Consider the following 22,946-nt stretch of genomic DNA (forward strand, 5'->3'; position numbering starts at 1 on the left):
TCATAACCTGCAAGGTAATCACGTATTAATGACTCACTGTATTCTAAATCTCCATCTTCCCATTTTATTTTATGATAGTGACGTTCTAACCATGTTACATCGTTATACAATTTTGCACTCAATTCTGTCTTTGCAAATGGTGATTTGAAATGTAACACAATATAATTATTAAACTGATCAATTATGGCAAGTTCTTTCACAATAATTTGATTACAATCTTGTTTAAACCAGTGAAGATCAACCGTAGCAATTTTCGTAGACGTCTGCTTGTCCACTTCTTTATCTTCGACGGCGGGCTCCTCGAATCCTTCGTCTTTCTCTTCTCGTTTCTCCTCCTCCTCCTCCACCTGCAGCGGCTCCTGGATCGGTGCACCGCAGCTTGGTTCATAATAGAAACTATCAAGATCGCACTGAATACCGATAGAGCGAGTTTGTGGCTTGTCCAAAATATCAGAACACAAAGAATAGGACATGTTGTCTGTTCAAAGGTGAAACTGATATAGGCGGCGCGCTCTATCAATAAAATTACTGAACTTCTTTCACCATGCTCGTGAGAGGTGTGTACTCCATCACACGATTGCTAATTAAAACGCAATACGCGGAAGTATTTGCAGGTACTACACTATTAAATTCCATTTCAATACGAACATCTGTCGATGATTTCAAATGACTTGGTTGGTGTGAACAATCTACAACAATCAGCGGTGTTGATTCACAAAACGTTTTAAAGTCAATTTCTGTTCCGAGTTCGCTATTGATTGAATGATTATAATACGAGGGCGCGAAATCCAGGAACATCCGGTATAAAACTTCCTTCTTACCTAGCAGATTTTCATATGGATAATACTCACTGTTCAAATATACCTTAACATTGTAAATACCACAGCTATCAAAATTAGATATTGATTTTTTAATTTTATTCTTACGATCAGTTTGAAATGCAATTATAACGTATTTTGGACTATCAAAACTCGATGTGGTACGAACTGCCCAAGAATGGTTAAGTGAATTTTGCAAATTTGGTAATTCACAAATTTCCCAATGCCGGAAACCTAATTTCAGTGGAGTGTCAGCATCGAGCAGTCTCAAAAATTTCAGTCTTACATGATCTTCTAAAGTTATGTAGGGCATTCTCCATTGCAGTTTTGTAATTTTCACACTAACGCTTGTTCCACTTGTAGACTCAACACAATTTAGATCTGTCGGTGACCTCAATAAGACGAGTTCCTGTTTCAAATTTAAAATTATTCTTTGAAAATCTTCAAAAAACGGGAGGATTAATTTCAGCAGTACACAGAAAGTGAATGTATTATCCGTTAGCTCATATCCTGCTCTGTCAAAACCAGCCAAGTGATATGTGTTTTTATCAAGAGTATTCTTCACTAGAATAGCTTTAATTGTGGATGTTAATCCAATCAATCTTGATTTAGAAATTTGCTGACCTGCTAATTCGTATTTCGTCAAAAAGGTTGCCGATTACGTTACTGCTTAATTTATAGTCTGCTGCAACTGGTGCATCGGCTGGCTCTTTTCCCGGTTTTGTACAGTTAACTGTTCCCTCAATCAATATGAATGATTTACAAGGTAAAGAATAGACATCTAAAGAATTTATGCCAATACGTGCCTCGTCAGAGTTTTTTATTTCCTGTCCCGAATAAACTGTATGAGTGTGAAATTGGAATTTAGTAATATCATTATAAAACTGAAGGTCTGTCTCCACATCCAGAATTTCACTAATTGCTGCGCCTGACATTTCGCCAATCAACTATAAAACCCAACTTTTCTAATATTCTCGCGCTTTTAGCCAACAAAGCACGTTTGTTTTTAGGTGTTGATGCTATCGCGTTCCTTTCTCTAATGACTTGATTGGTCTTATTCGAACGTGGGTTGAAAATAAGATAACCCATTACTTTTCACGTATGTGCAACCTAATTGTAATTGTATCTCCACGGAAATCAATAAACGATCTGTTCTGGTCTGTCACCTTTACATTAATAGTTTAAATTCGACGTGTATTCAAAGGTACATAAATAATTGGAGAGGGTACTTCGTTTATTAAATAACCGCTAGGAACCTTTGGCAAAAATTCATAGATTATATGTTTTTCTTTTCCGTTAAAGTAACTGCCGCAAGCTAAATTACACTCAACTACAATACTGTCAACGCTTGTTATGTTAACCAAATGTTTGGAATAATGCCATTTATTTGGCTGCAAAACAACATTATCAAAACCAACTATCTTAGCAATCGAATCAGAACGTGTTAAATCAATGGGTTTATCAGAATGAATTTCAATCTTCATAGTATTTGCGTTTGCACGTATAATAAGTTTATTCTTCTTCTCATCAATATTCAATTTATTCTTTAAAGATTTTATAATATCTTCAAGTTCATATGTGCCAGTATCCAACATGATTAACTTATCGCCATATTTGAAGCTGGAATTTGTTCCTTTGTTAATGTTTGCAATACTATTGTAACTAGAAAAATTAATCAATCCAATTTCCCATTCACGATTTTTATCCAATTCTATAATTTCTTGTAAATGTTCATAGAGGTTACTCGTGTTAGATCGTAATGTAATAACTACCATCTTGTGTGTTCACCACAAACACTTAATTACAACTGATTTGCAAGAAACAATAATGTAAGATGGCCACAAAAATCGCTATTTAATGGCTGCATATGCTCCACATTATAAAATATATTTACTCCATTTTCTTTTTTCCAATATTTGTCCAATTCGTATGGAGGTTGTAAATTTCCAATTGGATCAAAATACCATACATTAGAGCCAACTTTCTTATATGCAACCCAATGTGTGCCATCCTCGCTTTCCCTTGCTAAATTCACGATCCCATTTTCGTTTTTTAGAATTTTTTTGGGTAATGCATCTAGCATATATATTCCTCTTAGCTGAATCTGTAATAATTTTGACCAATCAATCAAATCATAATTACTCAATTCTCCTTCAATATTCATGCCTTCTTCTTCTTCGTCTTCTTCCTACTACCCTTCTTTGTTGTTCTACGTTTCTTAACTTGAGGGAATAAACTCACTCCATATGATGATGGGGGTAGGGGTGGAACTCTCCCCCCACTAGTTATTTGAGGAAAAGGCTTCAAAAAATATCCTTTTCCTGCAATATGCTTTTTCAACTGAGCTATAGCTTTGCGTCTAATATCGTTACTATAACTTCTCTCATTCTTCTTTTTCTTCTTCTTTCTCAAAGACCCACCAAACGCCGCTTTAGCTTTCATAACGTTTGTAACAAGATAGCTAAGTGCTTTCTCGGCAAGGGGTGTTTGAGGATTTTTGAAAATGTCCCATGCAGCGTTTGCTAGAGCTCTGTCAGCTAGTGCTCGAGTTTTATTATCGCTATTTTGAGTATAGGCTATATCATGTATCTTGCAAGCTCTATCTAATGAATTTATACCTTGATCACCTCTCTTTAACCTTTCATTAACCTTGGTGCCCGGCCCGCAATACTCGTATCCCAGAATATGATATTCTTCTCCCAGGTTATCAATTACCTTATTTAAAATAGTTGATGTCACATTACCTGCCAAACCTGACACACCTTTAAAAACTCTTGCCGCTGAACTCAAGATTCCTCTACCCCGTTTCCTCGAACTCTGCTTTTTTCTCCTACATACCATTTTTCATTACCTTTCAACTCAATGGTTGAACATTAACTGAGGTTAATTAATCAATACATCAACTTGAATTGAATTGGTTTAATTTTCAATCGAGTTGGAAATGAATTCACACCACAATCAATCATAGTCAAAAATGTCTAGACTGAAATTTGAAACAACATATCGTTCACTCTCTCTCTCACGCAACTGTTTACAAGATTTTATGTTTTCGGCCCCAATATAAAGTCTTTATATTTGGCTAAATCCATTTTTTCTGTAATAATTTGCACTACCTGATTTTCTGTAAGGTTATGTTGTTTGGCCTCAATCCAGTTCATGTGAAAACTTACCTGGGCGTATTTGGATACGATGTCCAGGGCCACTCTGTGTATGAATAAATTTAGATAGTCAATGAATGGAGCCGAACATTGCAGTCTCATGACAGCACCCTCTTCCGAATTTTTAATTGCCTCAGCTATTTCATCACGAACGCTTTTCACAGCTACTCCCATCTCGTTTTTCTTAATAAAATCTCCTATATCATTTTTAGTTGCGTACTTTTCTGCAATTTGCTTAATTAGAATAGCAATAGCATCTTTTGTAATGAATTGTTCAATACCCTCCATAATATTAGCTTTTATTGCACTCGCCATTTCAGATAATCGTTTTTCAAACTCTTCCTTTGTTAATGAAGAACTAGTCAATTTCTGCAAAGCAGATTCTAAATATTGCTTATCAATTAACGATGGATGTGTTTCATTTACTTTAGTAAAAATTTCTGTACTAAGTTGTTTTAATTTAGTATTGAGATAGTTTCTGTCCAACACCTCCAAATTCTTAATTTTATCTGATACGGCTTTTAATTTCTCATCTAAATAAGCTTTATCAACTTTATTCTTGTCAATACTAACCAACTGAGATGAAAAGCTGTCTGTTAAAGTTTTCACTTCTCCTAATGCACTCTCTAGAGTTTGAGTTCTCTCTGCAATAGCTTTATCGATATTAGCACTGAAATTTTGTAATGAACTAAGAATATGTTCTCTTTCAATTATGCTCACTCCAATATTCTTTGTATTTTCCGAAACGAGTTTGGTTATTTGCGAATCTAAATAAAATTTCACAGCTTCGCTGATTCCTTGTTGATTTATCGATTCGATTATCTTCTGTGTTATCGAGTCAATATCACACGTAAGATTAGCAACAGCTCCGCTAGCACTAGCCGTATCAATTCGTCCGAATCGATGTAGAGTCATCGTAACACTAAACAATTAATTTTGCTTCTTTTAGCTCTTCAATTATAGACGCGATCTCCACATCATGCCCGGTGTTGCCACTAGCTTTTGAGGAATAGAGTAAATTTAATCTTTCCACTAATTCGTCAAAATTATTAAAGTATTGATAAATTCTTTCATGAGAATTATTTTTTGCAAATTTCAATAAACCCCAACTCTTCTTTTTACTAAGTTTTTTACTGGGAAATAACTTTTGAATCATTTGCGATTTAATTCCCTGATTTCGTTTAACATACCCTCTTCGATCTAAATGTATGCCTGTAAGTGTTAAGATTTTTTTATACTTATCCAGATCTCTCTGATTATAAAGATTTGAGTTTGGTCTCGCACTGAATAATAACTCAAGTAGACCATGTGTTAAACGGAATCTTTCATTATTAATATCTATATAACCGTTATCGAATATTACTTGCTGATTTCCAATATAATACACGTCATCTTTAGAATTATATGAAATTCCATAACTGATTGAATTATTCAATTTTTCCGCATGAAACGTTTTTAGATATTGTGACAGCACATCATCGTTTCTGCTAGAACCAAGTAAACTGTTTTCAAATTTAGTCGAGCTTAAAAAATTGTCTGTTGAACTCTCATAACTCTCTTCATCCCCCTCCTCATTATCATCAATTTCCATACTCTCTTGTTCCTCTTTTACTTCTTCCTTTTTAGGTGTAAAATCATGATTAGAGTGCAAACTAGATTTGGTTTTTCCCAATTCAATTATAGGTTCTATTAATGGCGAAAGAGTTTTCCTATTGAATTCCTCCGTTCGTTTTTCAAAATTAATCAGGCTTTTATGCTTGTCACTGATCACCTTTCTCAATTTCTTAACCTTTTCTATTAAACTCTCCTTCTTGTTATTTACTATGCTATTTCCTCTCCTCTTCCTCCTCCTATGTGTTTTAGACAACATGACTGTACAAAGAATTAATCTCTACTGAACGGAAAGAATCGTGTCCAGTGAATCCCGATATTTTCCTTCCTTTATATTACATTCTTTTAAAATTGTAAGAAAATTATGCGGTTTACGATTCCAAACTGTATGACAAAGTTTACTGAAATCTTTATAAGACATATCTCCTCCAACATGATCTCTGTGAATTAATTTCAGACTCAATAAATCCATCTTAAAAATTATTATCATATTTGCATTATCTCTAGTGAAATGTTTCTGTGTAGCTCCATAACTCTGAATTAAATATGCAGTGTCAATATTTCGATGTCGTCCCATAGTAAAATATTCTCTTATCTGTGGGACATTACTCAGTTGCAAGTCATCAAAAATTACCAAGCTATATTCAGGGATACGGTTTGGATGGGGAATTTGGCTCACATCATCTTTCATGTGAAATCCGATATTTTTCAAACCTGCAAATACCTTGCTGAGAAAAACATATTTTGGTTGATATAAACTTTTGCTAAATAAGTAAATGTGCTTAAATTTTAAACCATTTTCAGCAAATACTAAATTAAATAAGAGATTTGTTTTTCCCCCAGCACTGGGTGATATAATTAACATTCTTGCATTGTGAGGTAGTAGCTCTCCATTTTTACAAAATGCAGGCTTTTCTTTATTTGTAATTAATTTATCAAAGTTAACAATTGGTAATTGACTCATGATTACAAACGTACAGAACGTGATCTGATAAGGTACTGAAAATTTTTACAATAGTTAGAACAATGCCGTCAGAGCAATGACCGAGCGCATGTTGGCGCTACATGTATAGAGAGGCGTTTCCCAGAGATTGGAATGCAGGCAACACTCTCCACCTCCTCTCCTCATCATCATCATCAGACAGATTATGGATGTTCAAAAGATTCTTATATTACGAAATGAGAACCAATGTTTGATGAGGAGCTATTATATTTTCAACAAATGTACATCATGATATTTACAATAAATGTACATGTTATTTACAATAGATTATTTACAATAAATGTACATGTTATTTACAATAGATTATTTACAATAAATGTAGATGTTATTTACAATTGATTACAAAAGATTATTTTTCATCTAATAATTGATCTTTACTAATATAACTAGGTTTAGAAAATCCAATCCATTTCACTAACAATCCTTTTTTATCACGTTTTAATATTTTTTCAATCAAATACACTTGTCTCGTTTAATTGTGTTTTTTTAATTTCTTCTGCATAAAACCTACCACTAATTACTTCTCCATTTAGATCTCGCAAGCTATACGTTACAGGTTGAGAAGGAAATATAGAATGAATTACAAAATACTCTGCGCTCCAGTTTATGTTATAAGATTTATCGAAAAGAACCCTTTTCTTTGAGATTCGTACAACATCTCCTAGCTTAAATTTCGGTTTTGAATTTTTCAATTTATATCGTCTATTGAATGCAGAATTCAAAGACATTAAAACATGATTACGATCTTTTTTCCCCACAACTTTAGGTTTCATTCTAATGGATGAATGCATTGTTGCATTATAATCACGAACTAAACTGTCTAGTTGCGATATCCAGTTTTTGGTTCCATGTTCAGTTAAATATCTATAAATTTTTGCTTCAAGTGTTCTCTTAAACCTTTCAACTATGGAGGCTTTCTTATTGGTAAAAACATGATAATGTTTAATACTATATCTATCTAATAACGCTTTAACTTTTGAATTAAAGAATTCTGTTCCCTGATCTGTTTGGAACAGCTTAACTCCTTTATTTTTAGAAATAATTGGCTCGAGAGCGTTAAATACAGATTGGCTTGCCTTGTCTTTTAATGGTACACAATATGCAAATTTTGAAAAACAATTAATAACAGCTAAGATATATTTGTAACCCTTATTAAAACGCGATAAACTCGTCATCTCAATGAGATCTGCTTGAAGCAAGTCTTTTTCACTTTTCAACTCATATTTGCAAGTGGGATAGTTCACACGCGGCATGCTATGAAGCTCTAAAGCTAGCTTAGATCTAATAATATTCATGATATTTACAACAGTCGAATCAGTGGTGTTGGATGATTGTCACGGAACATACTGAGCAATCAGTTAGAGTGTTGGCACTCTATAATGTCCAAATGGGAGAGTATCAACACCATTCTCAGCAATGTACCTCTTATCATCATAAGGGCTCAAACAGATTTTTGCACATTCAACCTGATACATGGTGTGATTATAGGATCTTAACATATTAAATTTTTCAATGTGTTCACTACGTTCAAACAATGATTTCTTATATAAATTAAAATTAAGTTTTCTACATTTCACTCCGCTCTGTACACCCTTTGCTATACATTTATTTACAGGTTCTTCATTCTCGTTACATACTAAAAATGAGTAAAGTTTCGATCTAAGGCCTACAAATTTATGGACAGGTTTTAAGGTGGTCTCATCCTTGAACTTTCCTACAACTTTATTTCTCTCCATGGAAAAGCAAGGGTGGGTAGGTGGATAGTTAGAAGTATCGAAAAGGGTCAAATTTTCTCTAATCAACTGATACACATCTTCGACTTTTAGGTTTAGAAGAAAACTGTCGGTGTCAGTCATACACAGTTCTATACGATCCCACGGTATAATTTTTTGTAATTTGCAATAGAAAAAATCGTACATATGGAATTTACTCAACTCCAGTACGGAAAAGCCGGAATAGACAGGCTTGTTCATTTTAAGTTCCAACTTGCGAGAGAAAACCGCGATCACATTCGGACTAATTATTTGCCAGCGTTTACATAGTGGATTTGAAATGTACTTATCTAACCGTTTTTCATCTGTGATAATTTTAACATTCATTTGCTTACGACTACTCTGTATCGTTTTGCCAAATATTAGGTTACAACAGGCCTTAAAGAAGGATATTTCAAATTTATTTTTCGCGTTCTGTCTATTCCGGATATTGAAGTCGATGTAGCTTTTCAGCCAGGGAGATTGGGAAAAGCTAATGACGCGATGCACTTTCAATAATTTCAAACCGAGCTGAAGGTAGAGCTTTAAATTGACATAGTGAACAATGTACTTTTCACGATCGAAAAGTGTGTTCATGATCTTTTTGGTTCCAGTTTGACCGTTCTCATTTGTTTGGTAGTTCGACAGCAATTCGTGCGGCGGAGTTAGGTGCAGGGGCGCGAGTGGGAAGCTAGCGTGCTTATCATGTAACTCTTGAGGGTACTTGAGATCACATTCTATTATATATCCGGTTTCTGAATTGCTGTCCAAATTCGCGAAATCAAGGCTGGAAATTTCTTCCTCTGAGAGGAATTTGAAATTTCCAACAGGTAAGCTTCGGCTCATAGCTTCCGAGTATAAACTGTTTGCATCGATATAAAGCAGATAATTAGACGGTTTTGAAGGATCATATGTTTCGGGTAGATGTTTGTTATTTGCTTCGCAATAACGTTTACTGATAAATGACACCCCACCCCTCATCCCTGCCTCAAACATAAGATGCATGTCAGGATGAGTAATCAATTCTAGTTCAACTTTAGTGTGTTTCAGCATGCAATTCCAGGTGAAGTGCGCGAGAGAAAGAAAATGGGTCACATCAAGGCCGTATGAGCTAAAAAGCATAGACCTCATGGATTCAAAAACTACCGCTAATAGCATTATGTCCAAACATAAATAAAAATCGTGATATTCACCCAGATTTTTCAGCTTGAATGTTGAGAACACTCTTTGCGCATGCTCATATTCTTCGCGAGACAGAGGTGTATCAGTTAAATCATTATGGAAACATTTGATGGGGGGAAGCGATGTTTCCGCGAATTTTTCGGGACAGCTCATGTACGAGTAGGGATATACTCCTTTTTTCAACAAGAGCTGTCTGTGTTCGCGAGGTGGATCATGAAACACCGAAAATAATCGTTCGAACTTCTTTTCCATGTCTGTACTTTCTACCAAATTACGCACCAATACTTCCAAGGATTCAGACATAAACTTGTAGGAATCTAAAAATTTAATTTTGCCTACTGAAAGTGTCAAAAATCTCTCTGACGTATTTGCGATGCAGGAAATTTCTTTTTTACATTTACCGAGCGATTTCAGAATAAAATGCGAATCAAAACTGGAGAAATTATGAAAATAACATGATATGTACTCCGGAGTACGAGCTGTTAAATTACAAGAAACATGTGCCGCACACAAGTAATTACCGGTTTCATGCGCGTGGTGATGACATTTAATATCGCTGTCTAAAAACGGTTCAGCACAAAGCCCGCAGTTTACTGAATTTTGAAATTCGCGCTCTTGACTTTCGGATAAAGCTTGCATCGGAATTTCTCGTTTCATATCCTCATACAAAATGTCGCCGAGATCTGTAATTTCCTGAAGAAATTTCTCCATGATTTTTTCGTCTAAACTACTCGATCTATGGAGTACAGGTCCATAGGCGATTTCCCCATTAACATCTATAACAACGAAACAATAGCCGCAGGGAATATGCCGCACCGTTTTGTTTGTGTAACTACGAGTAACTTCATCAGAATCGGAATCATCATCATCATCATTAATATTCACAACGTATGTTTCTAAATCCGCGTAAATTGTGTACTTTTTCTTTAACGTTGCGCTCAGTTTCTTGAATTTAATTGTCTCTCTGCGTTTAGGATATGAAACGCGCTGAGATTCAAACTTGGAACAAAGTTCCACATGTTTCAACAAATTTGCTTTACCATCACAATTTTTAGATTTGGTCGATGTAAATCTATGGAAACAAAAATTGCAAATGTGTACTTGACTGTGGCATTTTGAAAGGTGGGAGAGAAGACGTGATAGCCTGTTTTTCCTGTTCGCGGTATTTACTAAACAGAAATGAGTTTTTCCTGCATCGCCTTTTAGCATTAAAAGATTAATTTGGTGTTTACGCGTACGGAAAATGCTTGTATGGAAGGGGAAAAACTTTTTGTTGTCATACGCGATGACATGAATTGCAATGTCCGGATTGAGTATTTCAAATTTCTTAATATCGCGTGTCGTCACCGGGAAATTTACACCTTGCATATTAAGTGTGTGAGCAAACTTGCTCAAATACTTTACAGTCAGGTGTGAGTCCTTTGGCTTCTGATGGAAATACGCGAGCACTGACCATAAAAAGCATTTTTCATCAGAGAGATTTTTCACATTTATAATACATTTTTTGTTTTTCAAAAACTGGGGTGTTTGAATGAAACTGGATGTGTATATAGGATTAAATTTAATCACGTTCACATCCAGTGATTCAATTTTCTTTAGCACCCATCCACTCCCATGGCTTACGAAATTTTCGAAAGATGAGAGGATTTTTTTCACAGCCAAGAAAAAATGCTCATTAAAATCTTCATAGTTCTCAAGCACGTTTAGCGCTATGTTGGAGTAACTATGTAGATTTATTAGAGATGAGACAGTCTCACCAACCTGCTTGTCATAATAATAATAATAATAATAATAATAATAATAAAAGCTTTATTGGCATTCATAATTGAACAAAAGCCTCTCTTGTATGAGGTAAAATGATAGGTTGGCAATTTATCAAGCTATTTACAAATTTACAGGATTTTAAATCTTTTTCACAATAGTTCTTGGAATTATAACTTAGACACTATTTTGTTCCACAACTGTCGATTTCTTGCAGTGGTTGCCCATGCGTGTCCTACCCTTTGACATAGCTCGTCCCTCCATCGGGTTGGTGGCCGTCCTCTGCTCCTGGTCCTGTCCCTCGGCACCCACTCAGTGCAAGTCCTGGTCCACCGGTTTTCGTCCATTCTCGCGACGTGGCCCGCCCACTTCCACTTCAACATGTGCGCCTCTCGTTGTAGGTATTTGACGCGCACTCTTCTCAATATATCAGTGTTTCTTGAACGTTCACTCAGCCTTATGCGAAGAATGCTACGCAGTATTTTCGTTTGTGTGGTCTCCAACCTCCTGTCCAAGTACTCTGTGAGCGCCCATGTCTGCGAGCCATACAATATCGTCGGATAGACACACATGGATAGCGCTTTTCCTTTCAAATTATTTGAGTAATTGCCCTTGAAGATGCGTTTCAGTGCCCAATATTTCTTCCACCCTTTATCAATTCTGTGCTTGACTCCTTTCACAGATCTGTTGACAAACGATATAACCTGGCCCAGATATTCGTAGTCTTCCACGTAATCAAGAATTCCACAGTCGATTTCTACCCTTATTTTTTCGGAATTTGTCATTAATCTGGTCTTCTGAGCATTCAAGTGGAGGCCAATCGTTTTGCTAGCCTTCAGCAGTTCCTTCATCATCTCTTCCATTTGCTCGGCGCTCTCTGCCACAACCATCACATCATCTGCAAATCTAAGATTTGATAGTTTTTTCCCATCAATTCTGAGGCCCTTATCCTCCCACTCCAGCCTTCGAAAAATGTAATCCAAGCAGCAGTTGAATAATATTGGGGAGAGTGGGCAGCCCTGTTTCAATCCTTTCTCAATTTTTATGCTCTTTCCTTTTCTCTCCAGCTCCACATAGATTTCTGTATTATCATATAGACTCTTAATCACGTCAATGTACATTCTGTCTATGCCAGCTTCTTTGAGGGCATCCCACATCCTGCAATGACTCACACTGTCGAATGCTTTTTGGTAATCCACTAGACATAGGTAGAGCGGTATGTTATATTCCATCGATTTTTCTATTATCTGATTTGCAGCTTGAAGGTGATCTATTGTAGAATATCCCGGCCTGAATCCTGCTTGCTCAGTGGGGTGATTTTCATAAACTTTGTTCAGTAATCTATTTTTAATTATGGAAGCGAATAGCTTATACAGCACTGAGGGGAGAGTGATTGGTCTATAATTCTCAACATCCAGTCTTGAACCTTTCTTGAATATTATAATCACTTTATTTCTCTTCCATGCTAGAGGTATTGTTTTTTCTCTCAAGATTTTGTTGAATAAAAGTTTTAGCGGCTTCAATAGTTTTTCAAATCCTGTAATCACTGCTTCGCCTGTGATTCCATCATCTCCAGGAGCTTTACCTTTCTTAAGACTTTTAATAGCATTGAATATTTCTGCCTCTAATATTTCCGCTGCTTCAAAATCGAATTCAGTCGCTTGTTGATTTTCTCGTATAGCCCATTTTTCGTCTCCATTGTCCTTCTTGTATGAATTCTCATAAAATACTGATATATGGTCTATAATTCGACTTCTTTCTGTCTGCTTGTCATCCATCACCACTAATTTATACAGCAAAACATTTAAGACTATAAACCATTTAACATTCCCATCATGACGTGCCGCATGTTCCCTAATTATATCGAAAACTCGACGTTTCGAGCTCTCAAGCACATTGGTAATGTCGATATCCTCATCCTCGTCATCGAGGGTGATGCGATGGCGGACTGCGCTTGAATTGATGCCACGAAGTCTGCGTTCCCTCGGCATGATGCTGAAAAACAAAAGAATAATGATCAGGATGGCATAGGCAATAGTGTGTGTGTGTAAAGGAGTACAACTACAATTCACAATCAGTTGTGAATTAGCATTCACGATGTTATCACAAGGACAGATAATGTTGCATGAAAGATTGAGATTATTAACATTTGATAAAAGATGGTTGAAATCTTCTCCGCATTTGTCCGCGGAAAACATGGCGAAAGAGGGATTTATATTCTCATCTGCACCAGACATTGTGCGATGTGTATTTTGTTCAATTTGTTTAGGTGATTGGGAAGAAAGTGATGTAGCAGCCATAGAACATGTAAAGTTCAGTCCGAACTGTAGAAGGAAAGGAAATATAACAATTGAAGATGAGAATTACGATAATAATATTCTATGAGAATATGAAGAAAGATATTCAACTTTTAATTGTGTAGAAGATTCATCCGTTCAAGGAGAGTATTTTGAAAAGCATCATCATCTACATTGTGACTTTTGTAAATCATTATCCAATAAAGCAGACTATTTTGCGAGAAATGGTTATTTCTTACATAAAAATCCATTCTATCTGCAATGTGTCTATTGCAAATATATTATCGAAAATCCATTTGAAAAAGTAATGCATTTACCGTTTTGTTTATATGAAGAGTGTGAGAAAGAAGAGCGGGGCTTGGATGTTCCGGATATACCGTATCGTAAAGATGAAGTAAAATCGCATGCATGCAGTATATTGTAGAAGGTTTTTTATCCTCCGAGGACAAAAACTGTCCTCGGAGGAGAAAAACTGTGCTCGGAGGACAAAAACTGTCCTCGGAGCACAATTTTCCTCCTCAGAGGATAAAATCGAAGTAAAAATGTACTTACATGTACTGGTTGATGCTGCGTGAATCTCCTCGAGTGTACAGGTGTAGATAGTGGCCTATGGTACAGGTGTAGATAGCGGGCTATGGTACAGGTGTAGATAGCGATCTATGACTCCTTTCAGATTGATTCCTCTCAGGTGTAGATACCGCCTTTGACTCCTTTCAGATTGATTCCTCTCAGGTGTAGATACCGCCTTTGACTCCTTTCAGATTGATTCCTCTCAGCTGTGTTGTCTCGATGAGAGCTCAACTGGTTATGAGGTTCGGAACTCGAGTTGAGAGGTGAGAAAATGCTGTGAAAACAATGAAATATTTAATAACTGAACTGAAATCATTCGAGAATGCTATTCAAAAAAGTGAGGCTCTATCTTGAAATGTTGTGAAATATTTAATAACTGAACTGAAATCAATCGAGAATGCTATTCCTCTATGTTGAAATGCCGTGAAATATTTAATAATATTAGAAATATGTTTGAGTGAGTAGACATGGGGGATTTCAGCTTCTAGCAGGTGAAGTCTCATGCTGAGTTCTAGATGAGATTTTTTTTTTTCGTCTTCTAACACATGGATGCTATTTGAAAAATGATCGAGTGTCAGAGAGAGAATACTTACAATCTGATAACGATGTAGGAGCACGTGTTGTTGGGGAGAAATTCGAATTTTTTTTTCGCCTTGTAGCACGCTCTCGCTCGCACGAGCCTGGAACAGAGAGAGAAACGTATGCTATATAAACAGAAGTGATGAGAGGAAAATGCAGGGAGAGGAAAATGATGAGAGGAAGAAGCAGGCGAAGAGGAAGTTGGTGTTTGGGGACGAGCCTGAGGTTAGCGGGGAAGAGGAGGAGGAGTCAATCTGCTCACAAACAAAGGTTAGTTTCAACAAATATTATTAACTTGTGTATGCACAGATTTTTTCTGTGATTGATTGTTAGAAAATCTGTGCACATACAAGTCTTTGATTATTTTATATGAATATTATTTGAAATGATTAGAATGCAAGGAATTTGAATTATGAGATATTATTGTTTAAAGTATTCGATCATGCATAAATGTTAGCAATATTTCCTTGAACTGATTAGAATGCAAAGGGAATATTATTTGAAGCAAATAGATATTATTGTTTAAAGTAATCGATTATGCAACAATGTTAGCAATATTTCCTTGAAGTGATTAGAATGCAAAGGAAATATTATTTGAACTGATTAGAAATTATTGTTTAAAGTACTCGATCATGCAACAATGTTATTTCAATAACTGATATTACTCACTTTATGCAGAGAATTCGATGATGACAATTCGATGATAATCTGATGTAGAGATCTTGATCTGTAGTATGATCTGAAACAAATAAGACACTAATCAAATATTTTTCAACAGAAACGAGCTGTAATGGACGAGGACTCCTCACTCGTGCCGTTAATGAAGGAGGTGGAGGGTGCGGGAGAGTTGGACTTTGTCCAACTCATAAACAAACCTCTACCCAAACCGTGGATCCCGCTGAGGAGTTGAAGGAGGATCTAGCGTACTGCATCATCGGAGCTCGAGAGGAGACCAATAAACACGGTTGAGGTGTAATTTTAAAAATAAGGAATGCAGGAAGCAAATGTGAGGTGTATCTACCTCAAAGATTTGCTTCCTGCATTAGCAGAGAAAAAATAGAACATTTTAACATCAACTGTAAAAATTATGTGTTGCTAGTAACACATAAGTCGGCAAATTGGTTGGATATAAAAATTGTTATTGCTTAACAATTTTTATATCTGTATACATATGACCTATGTGTTACGAATTGTATAAATGTATGTATGTGTGAATAGATCAATAAATTGTAATATTGTTTCTATAAAAATTGTTTTCAATTCTTACCTGTTGTTGTTGTTGTTGATAAGTTCGTAATGAATAGTAGAAACACACAGAAGAAGAAATGCTGGTTCAGCTGCTCTGTTGTGAATGATATTTAAATAAGGTGACTGCGTCTTTTATAGTTTGTTGCAAGCATGCTCAGTAGTCTTTACCGCTATTTCTCTCTCTCTATAACCTTGACGCGTGCGCTGGATTTCACTACATATCATCATTAGATAAGGAAAGTGTAGCATGCATCGAATTCCATTAAGTTAATTGCAGGAGGTGTGTCATTTGGTTCTAATCGTTCGAGCTGATAAGACAAAAAAATGACTGGTTATTTTGATTGCACAAGTTTTAATGAATTCTCATTAAATGAATAAATTAAATTTGAAATTTTTCTTAACTGTTGGGCGGAAAGCAAACCAATTGTATTAATTTGCAATCAATTTAATTTTACAGTATAAAGATGTAGTAATATGCATTCACTCAGTATAAAGATGTAGAAATATGGATTCACTTTAACTGGCAGTATAGGAAGGCGGGATTAAAAAGGAACTCAGTTACTTGTCTGATTTCTCATTCACATGGCTTTCGTAATAGCAAAAAGGAATTTAGAAATATGGTGATTTGAGAATAGGAGATAACACATGGGGCCATCTGGCAATCTCTGTCTGCTACTTGTGAGAAGCGAGGGGGGCGTATCCTGCTCTCTCTCTCTCTCTCTTGAGACTGGCATTAAGTGTTTAACATCACCATCATGATAAGGAAAGCCCGCATAGCACGCGTTCTTATCCATTAAGTTAATACCATCAACATGTTGATAAGGAAAGTGGGCGTCGTAGCATGCGATGTACTTTCATTGAGCACACACACTTGGCTCTAATCGCTCAAGCTAATAAGATCAAAAATGAGTGAGAATTTTGATTGCACAAGTTTCAATGAATTCTCAATTGATTTCTCAATTGCACCTAGTCAGGTGCAAAGCAAACCATTATTATAAGGCATTAGATGTAGAAATATGCATTCACTTTAATTTGACAGTAGAGAATACAGATTCACTTTAATTTGACAGTATAGCAAAAAGGATTCACTAGTACAGTATAGCAAAAGGGATTTTTTTCCCTCATCTAGCATTCACTTCAATCTGTCAGTATAGCATTAGATGTAGAAATATGGATTCACTTTAATCTGTCACCAAGGGAATTTTTCCCTCTCAAAGAGATTTTTTTTCCCTCATCTAGCATTCACTTTAATTTGACAGTATAGCATTAGATGTAGAAATATGGATTCACTTTAATCTGTCAGTATAGAGAGGGAATTTTTCCTCCAAAAAGGGAAATTTTTTTTTCCCTCACCTGGGCAAGGGGAAGGGGAGAGAGAGAGAGAGAAAGAGATATATCTCTCTCTTTTCAACCCCCTCACCTCCACTGGACAAGGGGAAGGGGAAATCTATTTTTAGAAAGAGAGAGAGAGAAAGAGATATATCTCTCTCTTTTCAACCCCCTCACCACCACTGGACAAGGGGAAGAGATTAGATTAGATTAGATAAGATAAGATAAGAGATTAGATAAGATAAGATAAGATAAGAGGGAGAGGGAGAGGGAGAGTTAGAGGGGGGGAGGGGGGAAGGGGAAGGGGGAGTTTCAGGGGGGTGGGGGAGGGGGGAGGGGGGAGATTGCGCAAAAAAGCTTCCTTGAAATCTTAGAATTCATCTACTCGTGCAGCGACCTCTATTCAAAGAAAATGCATAATTACTAAGTAAACATGCTTCTATTTATAAACAGGATTTCTTTACATTGATGACTAATACTTTAGTACTGAAAAGCTAACAGCGGAAGCCATTAAATATTATTTCTTTTATGCATAGCCTACCCAACTGATAGATAGGCTATTATGTGAGCTGCATGGAGAAAGAATTCCAGTATAATAATTGAGCAACATATTTATTCATCTTTTATAACTCGAGAACTCTTTAATCAATTTCAGTAATTCTTTCACAGAAAATAAATTTGGGATGTTATGATTATTTTATACGATGCATATGTGTAGTTTATTCCACTCATAAAAAAGTTTGTCGATTACCAACTTTTTCATGTTTTGCGATCCAAATTCACAAACTTGATCCAAGAAATTACTCATTATTATGAAAACAAACAATTTTTTAGAAAAAATATACATAACAACGGTTCAGAGAAGAATCAATAAATATGCATGCCAAAAAAAATTAATTCCGTTCAATAGTTATTGAACAGATGAGTTGTAAACAAAAAATTGAAGGTTTTCAATGAAAATACTCATTTAGTTACAAATTAAAATTTATCTTTAAAATGAGTCAATTTATTAAAAAAATGCACTGAACAAAAACGATTCCTGACCTATTTTACATCACTAATTCAATATTTCTGAAGTTTTTGGAGATATTTTTCATTTTATGACTGATGTTTTTAAGACGGATCGAAAAAGCTAGAACAGCCTAAGATTGCTCCACTCCGCCGGGGGCATTCTTTCGCTGGTCATACGGAACAGTATGGGTGGGGAAGTGTGTTGCAGTGTTATACTGTTTACAGATTTGTAAAATGTGGTAAGAATATGCAGAAAAGATAAGAAGGTGAATAATTGTTGTTTACTAACCTCATCGCTTGAGCATTTGTCATGGGTCTTGTGCTCCTTGAGAGCATGGGAAGTCTGTATGTGTTTACGGCCGCTCTCTCTGTCCTGCATTACTTTACGACGAAGGAGACACGTGTAAGAGGCATTCTCGGTTGACACATTCTCGTTACTGCGAGGACGGCCTCTGCCGCGCCTTGTCACTCTGCCAGTCACGCTATTACGGCGCAGACGCAAGCATTGCTGCGTTGGGCCACACAGCTCGCAAGTGGAAAGTGACACCGAGCTCCGCTCTGCCAGGGGAGACTGCAGTTTCTCCAGGTTTACTATCAGCTGGCGGAGATCCTAACACATAAATACATTATGAGTCAATTATAATGATAAAATTGTAATTATGGACAGGCCCATGTGAGTGTAGTTTCTATCATTTTGTGAAATAGCCCAAGCATAGAAATAGTTTACTTTAAATTAGTACATTATTTTTCGAAGAAACACTGTTTTATTTTTGTCGAATCCACATTTATTAGATTTTTAAGGACAAATATTTGAACAAATTTGGATGTGACAAGAATAAAACTGTGTTTTTCAATTATGGAGAAATTCCACCATATAAATTCCTATTCAACATTACTTTTTAATGATTGTTGTAAATTAGTAATTTTTCCGAAATAATTCAATATTATTATATCGTCGTATAAAATATTTGATAGGTAAAAACAATTAAGTAATAAGTAGTGCCATTTCGTAAGAAAATGTGTAAAGCTGGATTGCCACACACCAAGTAATTGGTAAAGTGAGAATATTATTATTGCCATGAGTTCAAATAAGATTATTGATACTCGGTAGGTCGTGTCGTGCCGAGTGGGCAGTCCAAGTTTCAAGTTTTTATTGGGCCAGTTGAACATAGAAGTTACATATAGCCAAGTCACAATTCACATTGCAGAAACATACAATAAATTGCACAGCTACAATACATACAATAGACAATAATCAATAAAACAGATCAGTTGAAGCAAATTTACAATTAGATCAGATAATTTAGTGGTCTCCTGTACTTGGGTATTAATAGACAAAAAAATCATTATATTAAATTGACTAGGGTGTTGTGATCAGCAGTAATGAATTCCTCTACTGAGTGAAATGGATTCACAATCAACCAGGATCTAAGTACTTGGAGAAAACGTTTATTTGGCAAGGATCTAAACTCGAGTTGTTAGCAATGTTGGTCCAATGGAAATTATATTTTACTGCGCCAGTCACTTTCACTGTCACCGATATTTGGAAATCCAGCTTAATATATACATTGAGTAAGTAATATATATTATTTGTTCATGTGCCTGTATCAATAAATATTATTATTCTTAGAATCGAACTTAAGAGAACATTGAATTGAAATAAGTAATAATAAATTAGGACACATATTTGTAGGTCATCAGTGACACCTGGAAAAATCGTCATCACCCTGAAAGAGACCCTGAAATTGATCAGCTGCGACCTGAAAACTAGAGCTGAGAGCAACAGGTTATTCGATATTCATTTACCAAAGATACCAAACTTATTATCTCCAGGGATAGCATACAGAAGTTCCTTAACAGAGTTTAGATAAAAAACCAGCTATAAAGTTGGCGTATTGCATATAATTTAAAGGGAATATTCATTCATTCATTCATTCATCAAATCTATTAATTCACAGTTGATTAAAAAGATATGCAAAGATTAGTTGAAGAGTTGATTAATAGACATTAGCTATTGTCAATAAATATTATAAAACATCAACTAAAACGACTCTCAGCTATATTTGAACTAGACATCCAAGTAGAATGAAATTGATTTTTCACTCTAGATATACAAATAACTGTTATTATACGATACAGAGTATTGGAATTATGGTACTCACCTCTCCATTATCGTCAGCCTTCAACGCAGCGCTTTGACTAGATTGTTCTGTGATACTTTCAGCAGACTGTTTGTTTGCAGGGTTGTTAATTTTCAATTCGGGGTTGAGCATTTTGGAATCGAGAGGCGAAACTTGATCTAAATTTTTATCTTCACTGATGCAGTTTATGTCCTTTCTATTCGTATTATTCTGTTTCGCAGCCGATTTGTGGTTAATGGCAGAATTCTTGACATGGTCCAAATGAGAAGAATTCGATTCGTTCATTGTCGAATCAAGCTGATGGGCATCGTCAGCAAGCGGGGCATCTCCTGCCCCAATCCCCCCGCCAACTGACGCTGGGTCGACTGGTGGATCCTGGGCTGGTGGGTTGGCTCCTCCTCCCTGTTCTGGCGCATTGGCTCCTCCGTCAGCCTCTGGGTCTCCTCCCATATTTGGTGGTGGGGGCCCATCACCTGGCTCTCCATGTTCCCGCACCTGATGAGGTTCATCCTCCTCCTCTTCTTCGTCATCAGTTTCTTCCTCATCATCACTCGAATCATTCCAATCGAAGCTGTCATTGTCCTCTGCTTCATGAGGGAGGCCCATTAAGGGAGGCTCTGGGTATGCTGGGTATGGGTTCATTAAGGGAATATGAGGGTCTGGGACCATAACGGGAGGCTCTGGGTCCATTAAGGGGAAGTCTTGATGTGGGGCCATTAAGAGAGGATCTGGGCCCATTACATCATCTTCTTCTGCTTCTGGTGCGTCAATAGCCAAGTCGGCGGGTGCGTCTCCAGCATCATCTACCATATGGAATTCACCCATCTCCTCATCAATAGAGTCCACCTCATCCTGCTCTTCTTCAGGGTCTTCCTGATCATCCCCCATAAGTTGATTGATGCCAGCATCCCCCGCACCACCCATATCTATAAACTCAGCAATGATTTCCGGTTCATCATTATTTTGTTCGTTTTGGCCTTCGTTATTTTGATCTTCGTTATTTTGATCTTCATTATTTTGACCTTGATTTTCATTATTTAGACCTACATCTCCGTTATATCCATCTTGATTAGCATTATTCTGCTCTTCTGCGTGACCTTCGTTATTTTGACCTTCGTTATTTTGAACCTCGTTATTTTGACCTTGATTTTCATTATTTAGACCTACATCTCCATTATTTCCATCTTGATTAGCATTATTCTGCTCTTCTGCGTGAACAACAGCTTCCACTTCTACTGGCTGTGCTTGTTGCTGAAATATATCTGCATCTAGATCGTCATTCGGTTCATCAGCGTCTTGGCCCACATCATCATCCTTTTTGGGAAGTTTTGTGTCACCGATATGACCGCCTTCACCTTTTGCTACGGTGCTCTCTTCTGGGACGTTCTTAGCCCCGTCTCCAGCGCCTACTTCAACATAACTAGCCTCATCAGCTGCCACTTGTTCAACGCTTTGCACAGGCGGATTCTGATCACCTGCTCCTTCACCGTCCGTGTCTGTATCATCATCCTCCGATTCATCCTCTTCATCGTCGTCATCATTGTCATCATCGTCGTCATCATCATCATCGACGTCATCATCCTCCTCCTCTTGTTCATCATCCTCCTCCTCACTGTCATCTTCATCTTGGTTATCATCTGCCGGTTGGTCTCCTTGTCCACCATGTTCATGGGGGTTCTGGGCATTTCCATTTTGGCCGTCATGATCTTCTCCATTGGCATCATTGCCTGAGACAGAGTTGCCAGTTACTCTGCTGCTTGTACTGCCTCTGCTGCAGTCGGGATGTTCGGTATAACCCTCACTTGGAAGATCCTTATTAATATGCATTATGTTTGAACAAGGTTCCAAGACGATTTCCTGTGAAAGTCAAGAAATTGAAAATGATGAATCATTCTGGTATCTTCTGACTAGTAATATAAATTTTCAATAATAACAGTAGAATATGTTGAGATATCTGTGTTTTATAAGGAAATTGACCAAAATCACTGCACTATAGCAAGCCTCGTATATTAGAGTAGGTATCAATATTAAGAGCTGTGATTGAAGTGAGATTCACTTAATGAAGTCAGCACCTGATTAACATTCTTGCTGCTATCCTCTTCTGTTATTAGACAAGTCAAGTCAAATCAAGCTTTATTAAATTAAAAATAATACTTTATCAATAATATCTATTGTTAGATTCTAAATAATAATTTATGTATATAGATTCACAATGATAAAATGAAAATATGGAATCAGCAAACATGGACACTGATGTGTCTGTGCATTCGCTGGGTTGCAGCCCTACTACACACAGACCTGTAGACTTGTAGGGGTTTCCTTATATACCTTATTTGTAGATGTAAATCTCATTTTGTAAGTAGCTTTCTGGGAAAGAAATTGACTTGATTTTTATTTGCATCAAATGTTTATAATTTGATGTAAGTAAATCAATATACTTCTTAATAATCTTAACATCACCTGTGGCGAGATGTTTAGGCTATCATT

The 22,946-nt window shown here is 36.4% G+C and overlaps 2 protein-coding genes across 3 annotated transcripts in view; one reads left to right on the top strand and one right to left on the bottom strand.

Annotated features, from left to right (window-relative positions):
- Positions 1 to 22,946, top strand: part of LOC111056987 (ubiquitin carboxyl-terminal hydrolase 33-like) — a 247,806-nt gene that overhangs the window by 138,805 nt on the left and 86,055 nt on the right. The window lies entirely within an intron of this gene.
- LOC111054525 (uncharacterized protein DDB_G0290685-like) overlaps positions 1 to 22,946 on the bottom strand; it is a 38,777-nt gene that overhangs the window by 7,539 nt on the left and 8,292 nt on the right. For both annotated transcript variants that reach the window (XM_039442779.1, XM_039442780.1), the window contains 2 exons: positions 20,481 to 22,316; positions 18,608 to 18,928 (listed from right to left, as the gene is read on the bottom strand). In XM_039442779.1, the coding sequence (XP_039298713.1) occupies positions 18,608 to 18,928; positions 20,481 to 22,316 (2,157 nt within the window). The remainder of the gene's footprint in view (positions 1 to 18,607; positions 18,929 to 20,480; positions 22,317 to 22,946) is intronic.

Source organism: Nilaparvata lugens, chromosome X (assembly GCF_014356525.2).
Source record: "Nilaparvata lugens isolate BPH chromosome X, ASM1435652v1, whole genome shotgun sequence".
Taxonomy (NCBI): Eukaryota; Metazoa; Arthropoda; class Insecta; order Hemiptera; family Delphacidae; genus Nilaparvata; species Nilaparvata lugens.